Source organism: Prinia subflava, chromosome 17 (assembly GCF_021018805.1).
Source record: "Prinia subflava isolate CZ2003 ecotype Zambia chromosome 17, Cam_Psub_1.2, whole genome shotgun sequence".
Lineage (NCBI taxonomy): Eukaryota > Metazoa > Chordata > Aves > Passeriformes > Cisticolidae > Prinia > Prinia subflava.
In genome coordinates this window covers 13,530,328-13,547,314 of record NC_086263.1, presented here as the reverse complement: position 1 = coordinate 13,547,314, position 16,987 = coordinate 13,530,328, and the positions used below count along the sequence as shown (strand labels likewise).

The 16,987-nt window shown below is 53.5% G+C and overlaps 1 protein-coding gene across 1 annotated transcript; it reads left to right on the top strand.

Moving 5' to 3' along the window:
* The first annotated feature begins 4,041 nt into the window (after positions 1-4,041).
* LOC134559550 (ATP-sensitive inward rectifier potassium channel 12) lies at positions 4,042-9,812 on the top strand. The gene has a single exon (XM_063414418.1). It carries the CDS (start codon positions 4,091-4,093, stop codon positions 5,378-5,380), a length of 1,290 nt encoding a protein of 429 aa, XP_063270488.1. The 5' UTR covers positions 4,042-4,090; the 3' UTR covers positions 5,381-9,812.
* Positions 9,813-16,987: the final 7,175 nt, after the last annotated feature.

Here is a 16,987-nt window from a genome sequence, read left to right as displayed (position 1 = left end):
CTGACATTGCTGTCCTGCTGCTGGGGCATGAAGGGCATCGCCGCGGGAGATAGCAGCGTTATCTCCCGCCGCAGGGCAGCGTTATCTCCGGCGCAGGGCAGGCAGCAGCCCCGAGTGTGACCTGCTCACGGCCGGTCACCTCTCCCTCAAACCCATCATCCCCAAACTCAGCTCCGCCGATCCCCACCCGAGCACGGCCCGCTTGTGCCACGCTTCCATGAGAAAATCCACGCTGGGAAGGTGCAAGAGGGGGCTGGCAGCCGAACCCCTCCAGAGGTGCGGGGAAAGGTGTGATGATAAATCGCATTGACACATTCAGCCGGCTCTAACTAACGACTTCCCCGGCGCTCAACACATTTTCCCAGCCTGCTGGCTGCGCCGAATATTGTTGTAACATTTAACATCCCCTTTTGAGAAGAAAAAATAAAATAAATAAAATTAACTGTGCAGTTGGCAGATTGCTGGAGGCGCTCGGGCTCTCGGCGGGGACCCGCTCCGCGGTGGGAGCTGGGTTGCTGCAGTTCCGTGGCAGGAGTTGTCGCCTCTCTTGTCAGCTCATTAAGCTGGGGCAGTCCACGGCGGCGTCGCTGCCTTGGGAGCCGCGGGGAGCCGAGGGCCGCTCGTTCCCGAAACTCGTATTAAGGGCGTGTTTTGTTTCCTGCATGTTAACGCTGCCAGCTCTGGCGGGACGCGTGGCACGAACGGCGGGGGACGGTGCCGGTCCTGCCCCACACCCAGCGTGGGTTTGGGCTGGGAACGGGATTAAGGGCAGCGATCGTCAGGGGGAGTTTTGATTTTGTTCCTGTGGGGGAAAATTGTGATAGGCAGGTTTGTGGAACTGCTGGGAAGCGGGCAGGAAGGGGGATGCACCTCCAGGAACTCCCTGGGGCAGTTCTGGCTGTGCGGAGATGCCAGGGTGATGCCTGAGGGTGCACTCCGGAGCCAAGGAGATGTAGGGTGACCACGGGGATGCTGTCCCCAGCTGGTTCCCTGTCAGAGCCCCTCCTGCCACATGTTCCCGCGTGTTTGCAGGAGCCCTGTCCCATCCCGAGCCTCCCGCAGCGGCAGCGTGGGGCTCCAGCCTTCAAATGTAAACCAAACCAGAAATTCAGCTTTCAGCGAACTCGAGAAAAGTGTATTTCCAAACAAAACCGTGCTAAATAAAGGACGAGCCGCAGGCGGCCGCCCGCTCCGGCACATCCACTTTGCTGCCTTTATTTAGCTGCCGTCTCCCCAGGCTGCGGCTGCCGGCCCGGGACGGGGGGGTCTGTCCGGGAAGGGCTCGGTCCGGGAATGGGGGGGTCCCAGATGGGAAAGGGGCTGTGTCACAGGAACTGCCCTGTACCCAAAACTGAGCCGCCTCCTTGGCTCTGTCCTGGCATCACCCTGCAGCAGAGGGGCCCCTGAAACTCTGTGTGACAAGGGAGGAAAGGGAAAAAGGGAGGAAAGGGAAAAGGGGAAAAGGGGAAAAGGGGAAAAGGGGAAAAGGGGAAAAGGGGAAAAGGGGAAAAGGGGAAAAGGGGAAAAGGGGAAAAGGGGAAAAGGGGAAAAGGGGGAAAGGGAAAGGGAAAAGGGGAAAGGGAAAAGGGGAAAGGGAAAGGGAAAGGGAAAGGGAAAGGGAAAGGGAAAGGGAAAGGGAAAGGGAAAGGGAAAGGGAAAGGGAAAGGGAAAGGGAAAGGGAAAGGGAAAGGGAGGAAGGGAGGAAGGAAAAGAATCATGACAAGAAGGAAGAGAGAAAAGAAGAAACAGAGGAAACAAGAGTGGAGAGAAGGAAGGAGGGATGGGAAAAGGGGTGCAGGCAGGGGGGAGCAGTGATGGTGATGGGGAGCCTGAGGGTCCCTGGTTACACCACCCCAGGTGAGGAGAGAGCTGCTGCCTCTGCAGCCACCCGGGCACAGTTCCCCTTCCAGCACAGTTAATCCAGACCCCAGCTAATCCTCTCACAGGTCACTGGGGGCTCATTGCATTTTGTTCACTTCTCAAATGCATCTAGAATTAATTTTAAAAAAACCAACTCTAAATTCCTCCTGAGGCAAAAGCATTTGGTGTATTGCCCTGGGGCAAGCCAGAGGGGTGATAGAGAAGCAGCCTTTCCTGGCCCAAAATGCTCAGATCTCATTTGAAAAAAGAGGAGAAACATTAATGAATGCAGCCAGGATGGACAGGAGAAAGACTCAGGGTGGGAAACCATGTTGGTGTTGGGCAGCTGGCCTGACAGATCAGCTCTGCAAGGCCCCTTTGCTGCTAAGATCATAAATATTTACTATTAATATTAAGTGTTGGTGCCTATTTTACTCTCCCCTGTGGCTCCAAGGAGGGAGAGGCTCTCGTTCTGTGTGTGAGCAATCCCTTGGTCTGCTGAAATGCCAACAAACCACTGTGGCTCTCAAAAAATCAACTTTGGGGATAAAAATGGTTGTGCTTGGATTGCAGCAGGGAGAAATGTGTTGTTTGGTGTGAGATGGTGGCACACATGGCTCTGTGTCCAGCACTTGGGAGGCTCGGGCAGGCTTTAGTGCTCCTGCTTATGGCTGTGCAGTGCTTCTGGAGGCTTTCTTGATTCTCAGGCTGGATTTGGGGAGCGTTCAGTAAAAGGCAGTGCAGGGTATCATTGCGAGCCGGGATGATGCAGCCCCAGGCAGGCTGTGCCTGGCAATGCTCCCTGGCTCTGGCTGGCCCTGGACACTGTGTAATGGAAAGGGTGTGTTTGTCCCAGCGTGTCCCCAGGCACTGGAGCTGATTGCAGGGATCGACCGCATCGACGGGGCCGGCGGATCCGGCACGGTGCGTCCAGCCCGGCGGCCTCGCTGCGCCCCAGGCGTGAGCGGGGGCACCACGGGGTGGTCTGCACCCTCTCCCCACCATGCTGCTGCCCTGTGCAGGCCTCACCACCAGCAAGGCAGTTCCATCCTCAGTGGCACGTCCCATGGAGCTAAATAAGAGGATGATCTGTGGCAGGGGGTGGTGTGTGGAGAGTTCCTGTGGTGACGTCTCTTTGAGGGGCCACATGGCTTCTGCACAATTCTGTCCACTCCCTGATGCAGCCCCATGAGGGGCTGGGGGCTGTAGAAGCCTGGCAGAGTGTTACTGGGTTCCCCCACCACGCGTTCACCTCCACCAGGGAGCCCACCAGGCTTGGGCTACCTCTCCCATGTCCGTGTCACCTCTCTCTCAAGCAAAGTTGAATGCAGGTCCTTGACCCTGCAGCTGAGCCTTCCAGAAGGGACCAAAACAGCTCCCCATTCCCCAGTGGCAGTTGTTCCTTCATGAGACTTGGCCAGCTAAACCAATCAGTGACCGTGGATGGCTCCGTGTCCCAATGGATACGTTGGGAAAGTTGCTCCTCAGGACATCTGCCCTGAGCAAGTACCTTCCCGAGGCCTTCTCCAACCAGATGCACTTTGGCTGTGTCCTCTCCCATCCCCAGGCAGGGGGACAGAGGTTAAATCCACATCTCCCTGTGCTTTCCCTCGAGCCCAGAAGAGCTGGTGCTCTGAGGTCGGCGCTGGGCTGGGCACCGATCCATCTGGCACGGGCAATGTGAACTGATGGAGCCGCTTCCAGGAGTACCTTTATTGGTATCTGTGTCCCAAGGAGAACAGCTCGGCCTCTCTGCTTTCCTCTCTGGTGGCAGAGCTCGTGGGAAAAGTGAAGTGGAGGAACTCTAGGTTTTTCATCTGCTGGAGTTGTTGAGTGTCCCACAAATGCAGTAAGATTTGTTCATTCACTTTGTACCATGAAAGAACAAACTCTAACACCTTCGACCTTTCCTCTGTGTGTTTTTTGGGAGAAGCTCAGCCAAGGAAAGGAGAATTAGAACAATGTAGGAGGTTGTCACTCAACATGCAGCCTATCAGAGCCATTGGTCAAGCAGCCCCTGGGGTCCCTGTGCCATGAGTGGTAACGGCCCTGTCTTTGTTTTCTCATTGCAGAGCCTCTCACGGGATCTGCGTGGTGACGTGGCAGCCAAGACGTGGAAGTTTGGGACTTCTCTTCCACCGCAGCAGAATTTGGGGGGTGGGCAGGGGTGGGTCAGGGGGACACTGGGAGTCGCAAGACCCTTCACCTTCACTGTGGGCTTGGCTCAGGGATGACTACGGGCAGAGTCAACCCTTACAGCATCGTGTCCTCCGAGGAAGACGGGCTGAGGTTGACCACCATGCCTGGTATCAACGGCTTTGGCAATGGGAAAATCCACACCAGGAGGAAATGCAGGAACAGGTTTGTAAAGAAGAATGGTCAGTGCAACGTGGAGTTCACCAACATGGATGACAAGCCACAGAGGTACATTGCAGACATGTTCACCACGTGTGTTGACATCCGCTGGAGGTATATGCTCTTGCTCTTTTCCCTGGCGTTTCTGGTGTCCTGGTTACTGTTTGGGCTGATTTTCTGGCTAATTGCACTCATTCACGGAGACCTAGAAAACCCGGGTGGAGATGATACTTTCAAGCCTTGCGTTCTGCAGGTCAATGGCTTTGTGGCTGCTTTTCTGTTCTCCATCGAGACCCAGACGACGATCGGGTACGGCTTCCGCTGCGTGACCGAGGAGTGTCCGCTCGCCGTCTTCATGGTGGTGGTTCAGTCCATCGTGGGCTGTATAATCGACTCTTTCATGATTGGTGCAATAATGGCAAAAATGGCCAGGCCCAAAAAACGGGCCCAGACATTACTTTTCAGCCATAACGCAGTAGTGGCGATGAGAGATGGAAAACTCTGCCTGATGTGGAGAGTGGGGAACCTACGGAAAAGCCACATAGTGGAAGCCCACGTACGAGCTCAGCTAATTAAGCCAAGGATCACGGAGGAAGGGGAGTACATTCCGCTCGACCAAATAGACATTGACGTGGGGTTTGATAAAGGCTTGGACCGTATTTTCTTGGTGTCCCCCATCACCATTCTCCACGAGATCAATGAAGACAGTCCCTTGTTTGGGATCAGCCGCCAGGACTTGGAGACAGATGACTTTGAGATCGTCGTCATCCTGGAGGGCATGGTAGAGGCCACAGCCATGACGACGCAAGCTCGGAGCTCCTACCTGGCCAGTGAGATACTGTGGGGCCACCGCTTCGAGCCTGTCTTGTTCGAGGAGAAAAACCAGTACAAAGTAGACTATTCCCACTTCCACAAAACCTACGAGGTCCCGTCCACCCCCCGCTGCAGCGCCAAGGACTTGGTGGAGAACAAATTCCTGCTGCCCAGCACCAACTCCTTCTGCTACGAGAACGAGCTGGCCTTCATGAGCCGCGATGAGGAAGAGGAAGACGATGACAGCCGGGGTCTGGAGGACCTCAGCCCGGACAACAGGCACGAGTTCGACAGGCTTCAAGCCACAATAGCGTTGGATCAGCGGTCGTACAGGAGGGAGTCGGAAATATGACTCTTGGTCCTTCCGTTGACTTTTCCAAGGGTATTTTTTTCCTCCTCTAATCTCTTCCCCTACAACCCGCTCAAATTATGCAGAACAATGCAAGTGCCATAGGAATGCTTGAGAAATTAGTATCGTTCATAGTTTTCAGTTTCATCGCAATAACCACTGAGCGGTCTGCAGGAGGGGACGGTGGCAGGCCATGGTGCCTGCGGCGGGGCCCACGGCTCCGGGGGATGGATGGATGGACAGATGGATGGATGGATAGATGGATGGATGGACAGAAGGAAGGATGAGGAGAGGAGGGTCTGTGGGGTGTGGGCAGGTGCTCGCCCTGCGCGGCCCTGTGGGGCTTTGCTCTCCCTGTGGGGAAACATCAGTGTTTTCCTGGAGCCGAGCACTGCGAGATCCAAAAAGAGGAAATATCAGGAAACAAATCTCACTCTCTCTCTCTTTCTTTTCTTTTTTTTTTTTTCCTTTTATTTTTTAACTGAGCAGCAACAACAAAACGATTGCTCCTTCGGCAGGCGGTCTGGTTCAGTTGCACAAGAACAACACTTGAAATAACATGCAACATTAATGTACTTCTTTTTAATTTGGGAAAAAAACGGGGGAGGGAGGTGAGACGGTTTTTAATTTTTTCACTGCACCGTTTGGGAGACTGTTTACCAAAATAATAATAATAATTATTATTATAATTATAACAATAATAATAATATTAAATCTGAAAGAAGTCATTCAGTATTTTTTAAAAATGAACAAGGGAATGAAGAAGCCACCTGGGTCCTTTGAGGGGGTGACTTGTTGGGTAAATGCAAGAGCTAAAAGTTAAGATTGCATTCAGTTTGGGTTTTTATTACCACTGGCATGGCTTCATAGGCAGAAAACAGATGTAAGTGACTGTAGGTCTGTGGCAGTGAAAGAAAGTAGTGGAATTATTGGCAAGGGATGTAATAAGGATAAGCAGGGCTGTGAGAGAAAAAAGCATTGTAAACATGGTAGTTAGCCAATTTCTGTAAATGTTGGATTTCGGGGTGAAAATGGGGTCTGGAGCATCAGCTGCTGAGGTGTTGGGTCTCCCCCAACATCTCTGATGGGGAATTCATAAGGTTCACCTTAAGTGGGACAAAATAGTGAAAAGCACAAAAATGAGAATGGACAGCTCTCAAAACTGGGCATTTCCTCGCTTTTCTGACAAATTTGCTATTTTTCTTCCTTGAAGAATATTTTCAAACATGGAAATCAATGGGAAAGTCATCTTGTTGGGCTGCACTTCTAGTCTTGGAGCTGTGTCCCTGCCAGGCTGGGCTTTATGAATTCCCACCAGAGAGTCCTGCTTCAGAGGCAGATGTTTTCCCCAAAACAACAGATGCCAGTTGAGGAAATCAGCCCATCTTGCGCTTCATCCCATCCCCGTGTCCCAGCCTCAAGGTGGATTGTGCCTTAGAGATGCAAACTCATCCTGTGTCCCAGCCCTTCTCCACAGCCCCCATCCTGCATCCCCCCCTGTGGGTGAGGCCCCCTTTGCTCTGCAGGACCCACATCCCATCATCCACCGCCTTTCAGGCTGGCCTTGGTGACAACCTGGCTTAGCTTTAGCTCTGGCACAAGGCAAAGCACCCCATGTGTGAGAAGCCTCCGCCCCTGCCCCGCTCCCCACAGAGGGAAGGAGTCAGGAAGGTGCAGGTTTGTGGGTCCCTTCATCTGGCTGTGCTGCTCGTTGGTGCTCTGGGGGCCAAAATCTGGCTCCCTGCTCCCTGTGGCCATGGGAAGGGCTTTGTACCATGAGCATCCCTCGTCTGACTCTGGGCACGGAGCCTTTGGGGAGGGGGCTCAACAGCGGGGTCCTCCTCAGTATTTTGGCTGTGATGGGCTCCCGGTGCTTTTCTCCCCACAGTCCATACCAGGAAAGCTGTGTCCTGGGGTCAGGACTTGCTGTGGCGTGCCCAAACACGGGTGGCAGAAGCAGGAATTGTCCTGTGTCCCCATCCCCATCTTCTTCTTGCCAAGGGCTCTGAGGAACGGCTGCCCAGAGTGTCCCACTGCCCTGTGCCACCGAGCACCATGCTGGGGACCGGGACATCCTCCCTGCAGGGTTTCTGCCCACAGTGTCTGTCACCATCACCCCACACTGCCCACCAAGGGGCTGCTCTGATTTTGGCTTCCACTAAAAACCACTGGGAAAAAACCTTCTCCAGGGGCAGCACTGGGAGGCAGCTTTTTCAGCACTGAGTGCCCCAAATGAGTTGTCCCCGAAAGTGGGGACATGTAGGGACGTGCCATCGAGCTCCAGCCATGACATTTATGTTTCTAAGGCAGCAAAGGTGGATGCCATCCCATCACCAATCCCTTTGCTCCTGGGGGGATGCTTTTACCCCCTGCTTTTTGCACCACAGCATCTGGGGGGTGGGAAGGATGGAGGGGGGGCAGAGAGATTTTGTGTGAGCACTACTTATTTATTTTTTTAAAACAAATGCTTTTAAGTGGTTTTAGGTTCTTTTGAATAAATAATAATTATTAAAAAAAAATAAAAGGTGCACATCTTGCTGCTGTAGAGTTCTCAGAGGGTTAACTTCTTTATAAATATATATATATATCACAGTAAATATTTGTATAAAACCGAAAGAGAAATAGAGATGTCTTTAAGTAAATTATTGCTTTTAAAGAAACTTCTATGATTGTACAGTGTTACCTGGGAGAATAGAATAATATATACACATGTATTTTTAAACTGCTGTGTAGGAGGATGTGAACTGGGACAGGGAGCACCTGTGGCTGACACAGTGAGGGGATTTCAGACCTTCCCTGGGCCCTGTTCACGCACCCCCTGCCCCAAACCCTGCTAGGGAGGGTCTAGCTCTGGTGAGGTGTCCTGTATCTACTGTATAGTCCTTGTCCTGCCCATGGACCACGCCGGTACATAGTGTATAAATATTATTTTTGCCTACCTGTGAGAGCTCAGAGCTACTGGTCTTTTTTCCTACCACCAGGGAGCACGGGGAAGGCTGCCCAGCCATAGTTTAAATCCCATCAGTTGTCAAAGAAAGGGGTAAAAAAAGAAAAAAAGGGGGGAAAAGCCCAAGTTCAGCACTTGGGTTTCCTTAGGGGGCTGGGAAGGCACAGGGATGCTCGGGGGGTGTGGGGTTTTGTGGAGTGGAATCTCTGTGGAAGGGGCTTGGAAAGGAGCGAGGTGAAATGTCCTCCCCCCCAAAAAAAGCCACCGCCGGCCATTTCCTCGAGCAGCCAGCCCCATCCCTGGAGTTTCCTCCGGCGTTACACTTGATCCTTGGAGGATGGCAGGAGTCCGAGAAAGGAGCGAGCCGCGCTAATCCTCTTGGCCAGCATCCCGCAGGGATTGCCCTGGGCCGGGGCTGCTGGAGCCTCCGAGCCGGGGGTCGGGGCTGGACCTGCTGCTGCTCCCACTTGGCTTCACCCTAAAAAACTCCCCGGTGAGAGCAGAAAGCAACCCCGCGCCCCAAATCCACCCCTGGGAAGAGCATCCCGTGCCCTGCGAGGTCCTCAGTGGGCCGGGGGTGGCGGCACGCCCGGGGCCATCGGGACGAGCCTTAGCTTCTCATCACCGAATTTAGTGCACTTTGTCTTTCAGGGCTGGGACAATCACTTAGCGCTCGACCTTTCGCGATTCGGTGCCTGCTTGACCTTGAAACCTTTTGTAGGAGATGATTTCAGAGCCACCTTTTCTATCTTTAATAAGGCAGAACAAATAACGTTTGTTTTTAAACCCTCCTGCTCTTTCCTTTCCTCTCGTGCTGACAAACCAAAAGAGTCCCCCGTGTGTGTCCCCCCTGCCCTCCCCATTCCTTGCACACAGAAATGAGCATGTGGCAGCTGTGTCCGGCCACACCCTGCCCTGCCACCCCCCAATTCAGGAACGCTGCCACGGGGGGGTGGCACAGGGCAGGGTCCAGATGTGTCACAAGCAGGGACAGGACGTGGGACAGTGCCCAAGCCGATGCCACCCATCCCCTCACCCAGCAGCTGTGCACATCTGTCCTGCTGCCCGCTCCCAGGGCCCCATCTCCCCCCAAACACGCCCCAGTGCCCCCCAGGCTTGTCCCAGCGTGGGTTTGGGGACAGAGACCCGGCACCAGTTCACCAGTTCGACACCAGGTTGGCAACTGGGAGCACTGGTTTCCCAGGGGTGAAAAAGCTGAGTGTTCACTGGGGCAATGGTGGTAGAGAAGCCGAGGGATGCCATGAAGTGTCTGTACCTTTTCCACCTCGGGTGTTTCTCTGTCTCATTGCACATATATTTGAGATATATGTGACAATGTATATATATATTTGTAAAATGTATTTCAGATGACAAAACTGGCCAATTTTATGTTATTTTAAATATATTATATATATTATATATAAGAGTCTCCAAAAGATATAAATAGACTAGAGAAAATAATATAAATATGTAATAAATGTATTTTGATCTATTTAAAATATCTCGCGTCATGCTGTATATTTTAAAGATCATAGTGAAGTGTCTGCCTGTAGCCAACTTCCAACATGTTTCCAAGTCTGTCAGTTGTCACACATACAGGATATGTGGAGCAAACTTTGAGCAAGACTGGGGCCAGCACGACAAACAGAGATTATTTTTAAGAGCCTTTTAGCAAATATCCATCCTGCTGCCTCTGGGCAGGAGCAGCAAACACACACCTGGATTTTTCTTGGGAGGATATTTTTCCTCCCTGCTGCAGGAATGCTCAGAATGATGGGGGGGCTCTGCAGAGGCCCTCAGACACAGCCCCTCCCTGGGTGCCACTCGCTCCAGTGCCCTGCCCTGATGGGGCTCAGCCATGCAGGCAGCCCGGAGATGGGAAAATGTGTCTGGAGCCCAGGCAGAACGAGCTCAGTCATCCAAAACCCACCCAACAAATCTTTCCAGAGTGACCTCGGTCCCCTTGGGCCCTGCCAGGATCTATTTCCTACGGGCATTGCCTCCTGTGGGGACCTCAGGGGACATCACGCCATGTGCAAGTGGCAGTTTAAAAGTCTTTAGTGGTCACGGCTGAAGGAAAGCAGGGACAGCGTGTGAGCTGCTATTTACAGAGAGGTTAATGGCCTGGTGGGCACAGGATGTAGGATTTGCCATCCTGGATTTTCCTCCTGGCTTTCACACCTGGCTGCTGCAGGGAACGGGGCTCGTGTACTGAGATAACCTGGGGAAATTATCCATCGTCATTCCTCAGGCTGGGCACGGGGCTGAATCCAGTTCAGGTCACCAGGGGCTGATAATTTCCACCCACCACTGATGGTCTGTTGGGTCCCATCGCCTCCATCCCTTTTGCTATAACGAAGTTTTTTACTAATTTTTAAAAAATCCCTGCCAGCCACTCACTGTAATCATCACAAGAGAAGGTTGGGGCTAAGCAAGATTTAAGACCAAAGCCCGTTTAATTTGGCAAAGGGGGAGACTGAGAGGTGCCTTGATTACAGCATTTGTCACAGGGAGGATACTCTGGTACAAGGAGGTAACCTAATCTAGCAGGGAGAGGCATAATAACCACCTCTTCCTGGAAGCTGCAGCCAGACAAATCTATCTTGGAAATAAGGAGCGATCTTTTAATAATGATTAGCTATTAGAACAAGCCACCAATCTCTGTCTCTTAATGCCTTTAAATCTGGACCAGATGCTTTTCTGGAAGCTTTTCTCTTTGCTGAGGAGGGGAGTGGGGGTTTCTTGGGGACGGTAATGGCCTGTTACAGTCAGGCAGGAGAGGAGATGGGAAAAACTCTGCTCCAAAACACTAAACACGGGCTGGAGCTCGGGAAGGAAAATGCCAGGGAGGGGGCGGGGGATGCTCTGGCAGGGCCCTGGCAGCCTCTCTCCTGGGGACACGCAGGGCCCGTGCAGCAGCTTCCCACGGCTCCCGTGCCTCCGCTCCCAGGGTTTGCTCTGCCATGCGGCAGTGACTCCTCGAGCAGCGTTTGCACTACAAACCCCAGAGCTGCATTTGTGGAAGCATTTAATGATTCAGGAGCCGGCAGCTCCCTGGGGATGGCTCCCACTGCCTCCAGAGTTCCTCCCTCAGTGGCTGCTTGTACAGAAATCCCCAGGGAGCTGAGCTGATGCTGGCACCACGGGAAATGGGCTGCCGGGTGTTTGGTCCTTTTCTTTATTTCCAGTCCAGCCATCCTCATCTTGGAGAGCTGAACTGAGGGGTGGGAGCAGCAGGGATGGGAGGGCAGGGGGTGGCTCTGAGGGGAATGACCTTGCTTACACCTCACAGGCCTGGCTGGGAAGTTTTCAGCAGGGATGGGCATCAGTGTAATGAGTCTGGGGCAGTTTCTTAACTGGCAACCTCCACTTGTAATATTCAAGATCTCTTTAAGGGCTAAAACCTTCTCTGAACTCAGCATTGCACCAGCCCTCACTGACTGCCCTCCTGCCTCTTTCCCTTCGGATTCAGGGGATCAGAGCATCTCTCTGTGCCCTTGCAGAGATTTTTGGCCTCCCCAAAAGCAGGGTGTCTTTTCATCAGCTTAGACAGTTTTGGCTCAAAGCCACTGAAAAATCTGGCTGAGCCAGCCTGTCATCAGGAGGCAGAGAGTGGGCAGAGGGGCTGGGAACTCTGAATTCCCACCAGGACCTTGTCTCAGAGGGATGAAGGCAAAGAACTTTGCCCTGGCCCCACTGGAGATGCTGCTTCTCCATCCAGCCTGGATTCATCCTCTCTCCAGGCTGCTCCAAGAGCCTCAGACCCTACAGACCCCTCCAAATTTGGTCTCTTGGCCACCCGAGCTGCTCAGGGTGATACCCAGGGATGCTGGGTTGTCTCTGGGGGTAACCATAGTAACGGAGCAGCATCTCTGCTCTCCTGCTGGCAATTTGCTTTTTCATCCTACATTAAGGTGGACCCTCTCCAGCTCCTTTCTCCCCCTCCATAAAGGCAATACCAAGAGCTCTCCCAGAGGGGCCAGCTCTTCCACTCCATCCCACACCAGGTTTTATCCCACAGAAAAACAGGATCCTGACAGGGAACCAGCCTCCAGCATCCTGCAGGGAGTCCAGGAAGGCAGCAGCTGGAGTTTCTCCTTAACACAGATTTCTAATTGTGAGTGGGACAAAATTAGGGGTTTCCTTACACTTGTTGTTAACAGGTCACTGTCAAGGTTAAAAACCTCAAATACTTTAATTTTTTTTAATTGTGAAATGTCTCTACTAGCAATAACACTCTGGCTTATTAATATGGATTGAACTTTTTTCAGTGCAGAATGTAATTATCACCCCTTAAGTACTTTGTTCACCTTTCACATTTCTCCTCGCTCGAGGAAGGCAAACACATGAGTCAGCATCCCTTTTTCTGTCACTTTTAGGCAGTTTTTTTTTGTGACGAGCCATTGTGAATCAGCACAACACTGCAAAGTTCAGGTCACAAACGCTCCTGAGCTGCTGCTCACATGGAAAAACAGTGATTCTTAAGAAGGAGGTGAAGGATACCTCCTGTCTCAACCCTGGCCTTCGGGGAGAAACCCCAAATGAATAAATTTGGAATCAGACCGGGCTTGGCGGTGCTGATTTAAGGGGAGAAGTGAGAAGGGTTTCCCGTGGGATATCAGGATGGAGAGGACGTGTGCGAGCTGACAGCTCAGCACCCCTTCCCCAGCCGCTCGACACTCCCTCTCCTCTTCCCCTGCAGCTGGCACATTTATTTTGGAAACACCTCATTAGTATGTAATTGAGCCTTCCCCTCTCTGCCTGACGACCTCGAGCATCTCTCCCGCCCCCGGGGCTGGGGCGCTCCTCGAGGGGGTGCCGGACCCTCAGGGGCGGCACCGGAGGGGGGGATGGCCCCAAAATCCCATTTTCCGTGGGTGGGCATCCCCGCCTCGGGGGCTTGCTGTCCGTTTGGGTTCGTGGCTGACTCAGCCCCAGATGGTTCCAGGAGCGCTTATATAACGCGTGTTTTGGCGGGGGCCGGGACGCGGAGCGCGGCGAGGAGGTGGGCGCGGGGGCGAGGGAGGGAACAGAGCTAAAGATAAGCCTGGCAGCTCTGACAGAGCTTTGCCAGGCCCCGCGGGAGCCGCCAGGGGAAAGGCTGCTGGGGAGCGGGCACCGAGCTCGTCCCGTCGCTGTCCCCGCTGTCACCGCCCTGGGACCCGCCCGCCCTTTCCAGGTTCGCCTCCCTCTGCCTCTCACGAGCAGACCTAAAATCACCCCCGCTGTTTCACAACAGGTTTTTTCCCCTCAGTGTTTCACGATTTCGGTGCAGCAGGGAAGTGTTTTGGTTGCAGGGCTGAACCAAGATGTGTAAAGATTTCCCAGACCCTTCATCCCCTCTCCTCTGCTTCATTGGTGACTGCTGACCAGCACTGCAGCTCACAGTGGGAGCAGAAAAATGATGATATTTCTCTTGAAGGGATGTTTTGGCTGACCTTTGACCTCTGTAGAAGTCTTCCTCCTTTTCCCAGTTTACGATTTCAATGTACACACAAAGATGATCCTTGTTTTACAGCAGTTTTATTTTAACGCTCTGGAGATTTGCTAAATAAAAACCATTCTAACACACAGGATGTTCTGGATGTGATGGCTCTTCTCAGGTGGGGCAGCTGCAAGGTTTGGGGCAGGTAATTCATTACCTGAGACATTGCTGCATGTCCCTCAGCAAAGGTTTAACCACGAGCCCCCAGACACGGCTTTTATTCATCTGGAACTGCCCTCAGAGGAGCCTTCCCCAGCGCCAACAGAGCTGAACGTGGATTTCACTCCCAAATCCCTTCTTTCCCAAACCCGTGGCTACAGAGGCTGCTTGGTGGTCAGATCCCTTAGCCCTGGAGGGATTCCTGGGTGGCTGAGGGTCCCTGCTGCAGGAGGGAGGGAGGGAGAAGGCCCCTGGCCATGTCCTGGTGAGCAGGATGTCACCTCTGAGCGCTCCACGCTGACACCGGGTGCGGGGGTGACAGCAGGGACAGGCTCTGTCAGGAGAAGGAGCACTGCCACCAGCCCTCAGATGGTGGCAGGAAGTCCACAGCTCCTGATAATTAGGAGAAAAACTAAACAAATCCCTCTGCAGAAGACAATGTTGTGGGGAGAAGCTCAGGCCTGGGCTCCTGCCAACGCTGGGTTTGCAGAGCTGCCCACGCAGGACGGGAGCGCAGAGCAGGATTGTCCCCCCAAGGTCAGGGGGATTGTCCCCCCAGGGTCAGGGGGACAAGGCTGTGGTGGCAGTGGTGACACCCAGCATGTGCAGGGCTGCTGGTGGCCGTGGTGGTGGTGGCAGGGCTGGTGTCAGCCCAGTTTGGGGGGTCTGGGTGCCCCCTGAGGGCCTCTCCCAGGGCAGGTCTCCATCCCACAGCCCCCAGCACAGGACTGGATTTGTGGGAGCAGGAATCTGGGGATTACACTACCAGAGTCTGACCAGCCAAAAATTGTTAAAAATCGGAATATCCGTAGCTCAAATCCAGCTTAAAAGTCAAACCAATCATCCAAACCATCTGCCTCACCACTGAAGATAATACTACTTTTATTGTTTCCATAAGCTGCTAAGCAGCTTTTCAGCAAGAAAAACCCTCTCTGCTGGGACATTTGTGGCCGTGGGACAGCACAGGGGCCTGCCTGGTGGCAGCCAGGTCAGGATGTGGTGACCTGGGGGATGCAGGGCAGGGAGTGGTGCTGGGGGTTAAATTCTCTGTGCCGTGGTGCAGATAACCCCTGGCAGCCACCTGCTGCCATCTCCCTGGAAATCCACCAAGGGAGGAGGGGTGGCACTGCCAGCTCTCTTCCAAGACATCCCAAAATTTTCTGGAGGCTCTGGCAGCTGAGGGTGATGCATGACAGCCTGTAATGGGAGCTGCCCGTGCTGCTGCCCACCTGACCTTCTCCCAAGGGTATTATTAGCCCATCTGGAGCAGCCAGCCCCAGCCAGGAGCTTTCCATCTGCAAGTCCTCCCTGGCTGTGGGCCAGAGAGGGTAGCTGGGCACGATCCTCCCTCTTTCTCCAGGGAGATTTGGGTTGGAAGGGATCTCAGTGCTCGTCTCATTCCAACCTCCTGCCATGGGCAGGGACACCTTGCACTAGAGCTGCCCCGTCCAGCCTGGCCTGGGACACTTCCAGGCATGGAGCAGCCACAGCTTCTCTGGGCAACCTGTGCCAGGGCCCCACAGCCAAGAATTTCTTCCCGATATCCCAACTAACCCTGCCCATTGTTAGTTTGAAGCCACTCCCCCTTGTCCTGTCATTCCAGGCCCATGTGCAAGGTCCTCCACACTGAAGGCTTCCAGCCACTCTCCAAAATCTGCTCACCAGTTCCTGGAAGAGTCCACACCCACCAGAGAGCTCAGCGTGTCCTGCCTCCCCTAAACCCTCCCTGTTTCATCCCCCTGAAATGGCTGCTGTGCAGTTCACCCTCTCCCAAGACCTCACTCGAGCAGCCTCTGAGGCAAAGGGAGCTGATGTCTCTACTCCCACCTACAGCTTCTCTGGGTAACAAAAGCATCACCTACCCTGTCCCTGTGTGACATCCTGACAGACAGACACCCCTTCACTCATGGATTTCCAAACAGGGCGTGTGTAAGTATGAAAAGGCCGGGTTGGAGCAGCCTGGTCCAGTGGAAGGTGTCCCTGTCCATGGCAGGGGGTTGGAACATTCACTGCTGGTGCAGTGAGAGTCCAAGAACTCCTTAATGAACTCACCCTGGAGTCACTGACATTGTAAATTCGTGCTGGTGGCTGGGTGCTCCTCCTGCCTTCACTGAGTTTGCTTGGAGAGATTATTATCCCATGGGAAGACATCCGAAACAGAACTTATTTCCTCCCATGAAAATAAGGAAGGAAAAAAAGAGCTGACAGATCAGCAACCAACAAGCCAAGAGGAAACTGCACTTCTGTAGATCATCCAGCTTTTATTTTGTCTGCTTTTAAGTGCCTGGCAGCGAGTTGGCCCTTCCTGTCCCCTGGGAGAGGCAGAGTGCTGCCAGCTCACCAGAGCGTCCTGGGATTTGCTCCCCCAGCTCCCAGCTCCTCGTGGTTACTGGAGCCACCACTGCCACCTGGAAAGGGACCTTGCAGCTGGCACAGAGCATTTCAGTCCTGCTCAACAACAACCCAAGGCCCAGGACACCCTCAGGACCCCACGCCTCTGGCCAGGGAGGCTCTGATTTTGTTCCTCCTCTGGAGGACTGTCCTGGGTGTTTGGCTCCTCTGCAGCCCCTGACCATGGCAGGGAATGTTCCAGGTTCCAGGGATGGCTCCCTCCTTCTCCACCTCCCAACCTCTGCCCTGGGCTCGCCTGGGGGACCTGACTTGCAGCTGCCAAAGCCACATCACTGATTTTTAATTAGGGAGAGCTGCAATTAGTGAAACACAGCAGAGTGAGAGAAGCCCTGGCCTGTCAGTCTTGACTGCAAGGTCCCTGACACTTTCTCTAATCAGCCCAGAAAGACACGTTGCCTTGACCATGACAGTCCAGAGAGTGGGGAATGCATCAGACCTCGCTACAAATCCCAGCTGGATTTAGCTCCTGTTGGCTAAATGTCTGCAGAGCAGTCTGGAAATCTTCCCCCTCAGGAACAAAGATAGGTGACATCCACAGCTCTCCTCCTCTGTGTGTGTGTCTTTTGTCCCCACAGCGAGGTAAGGGCTGTGCTGAGAGTGCAGAAGA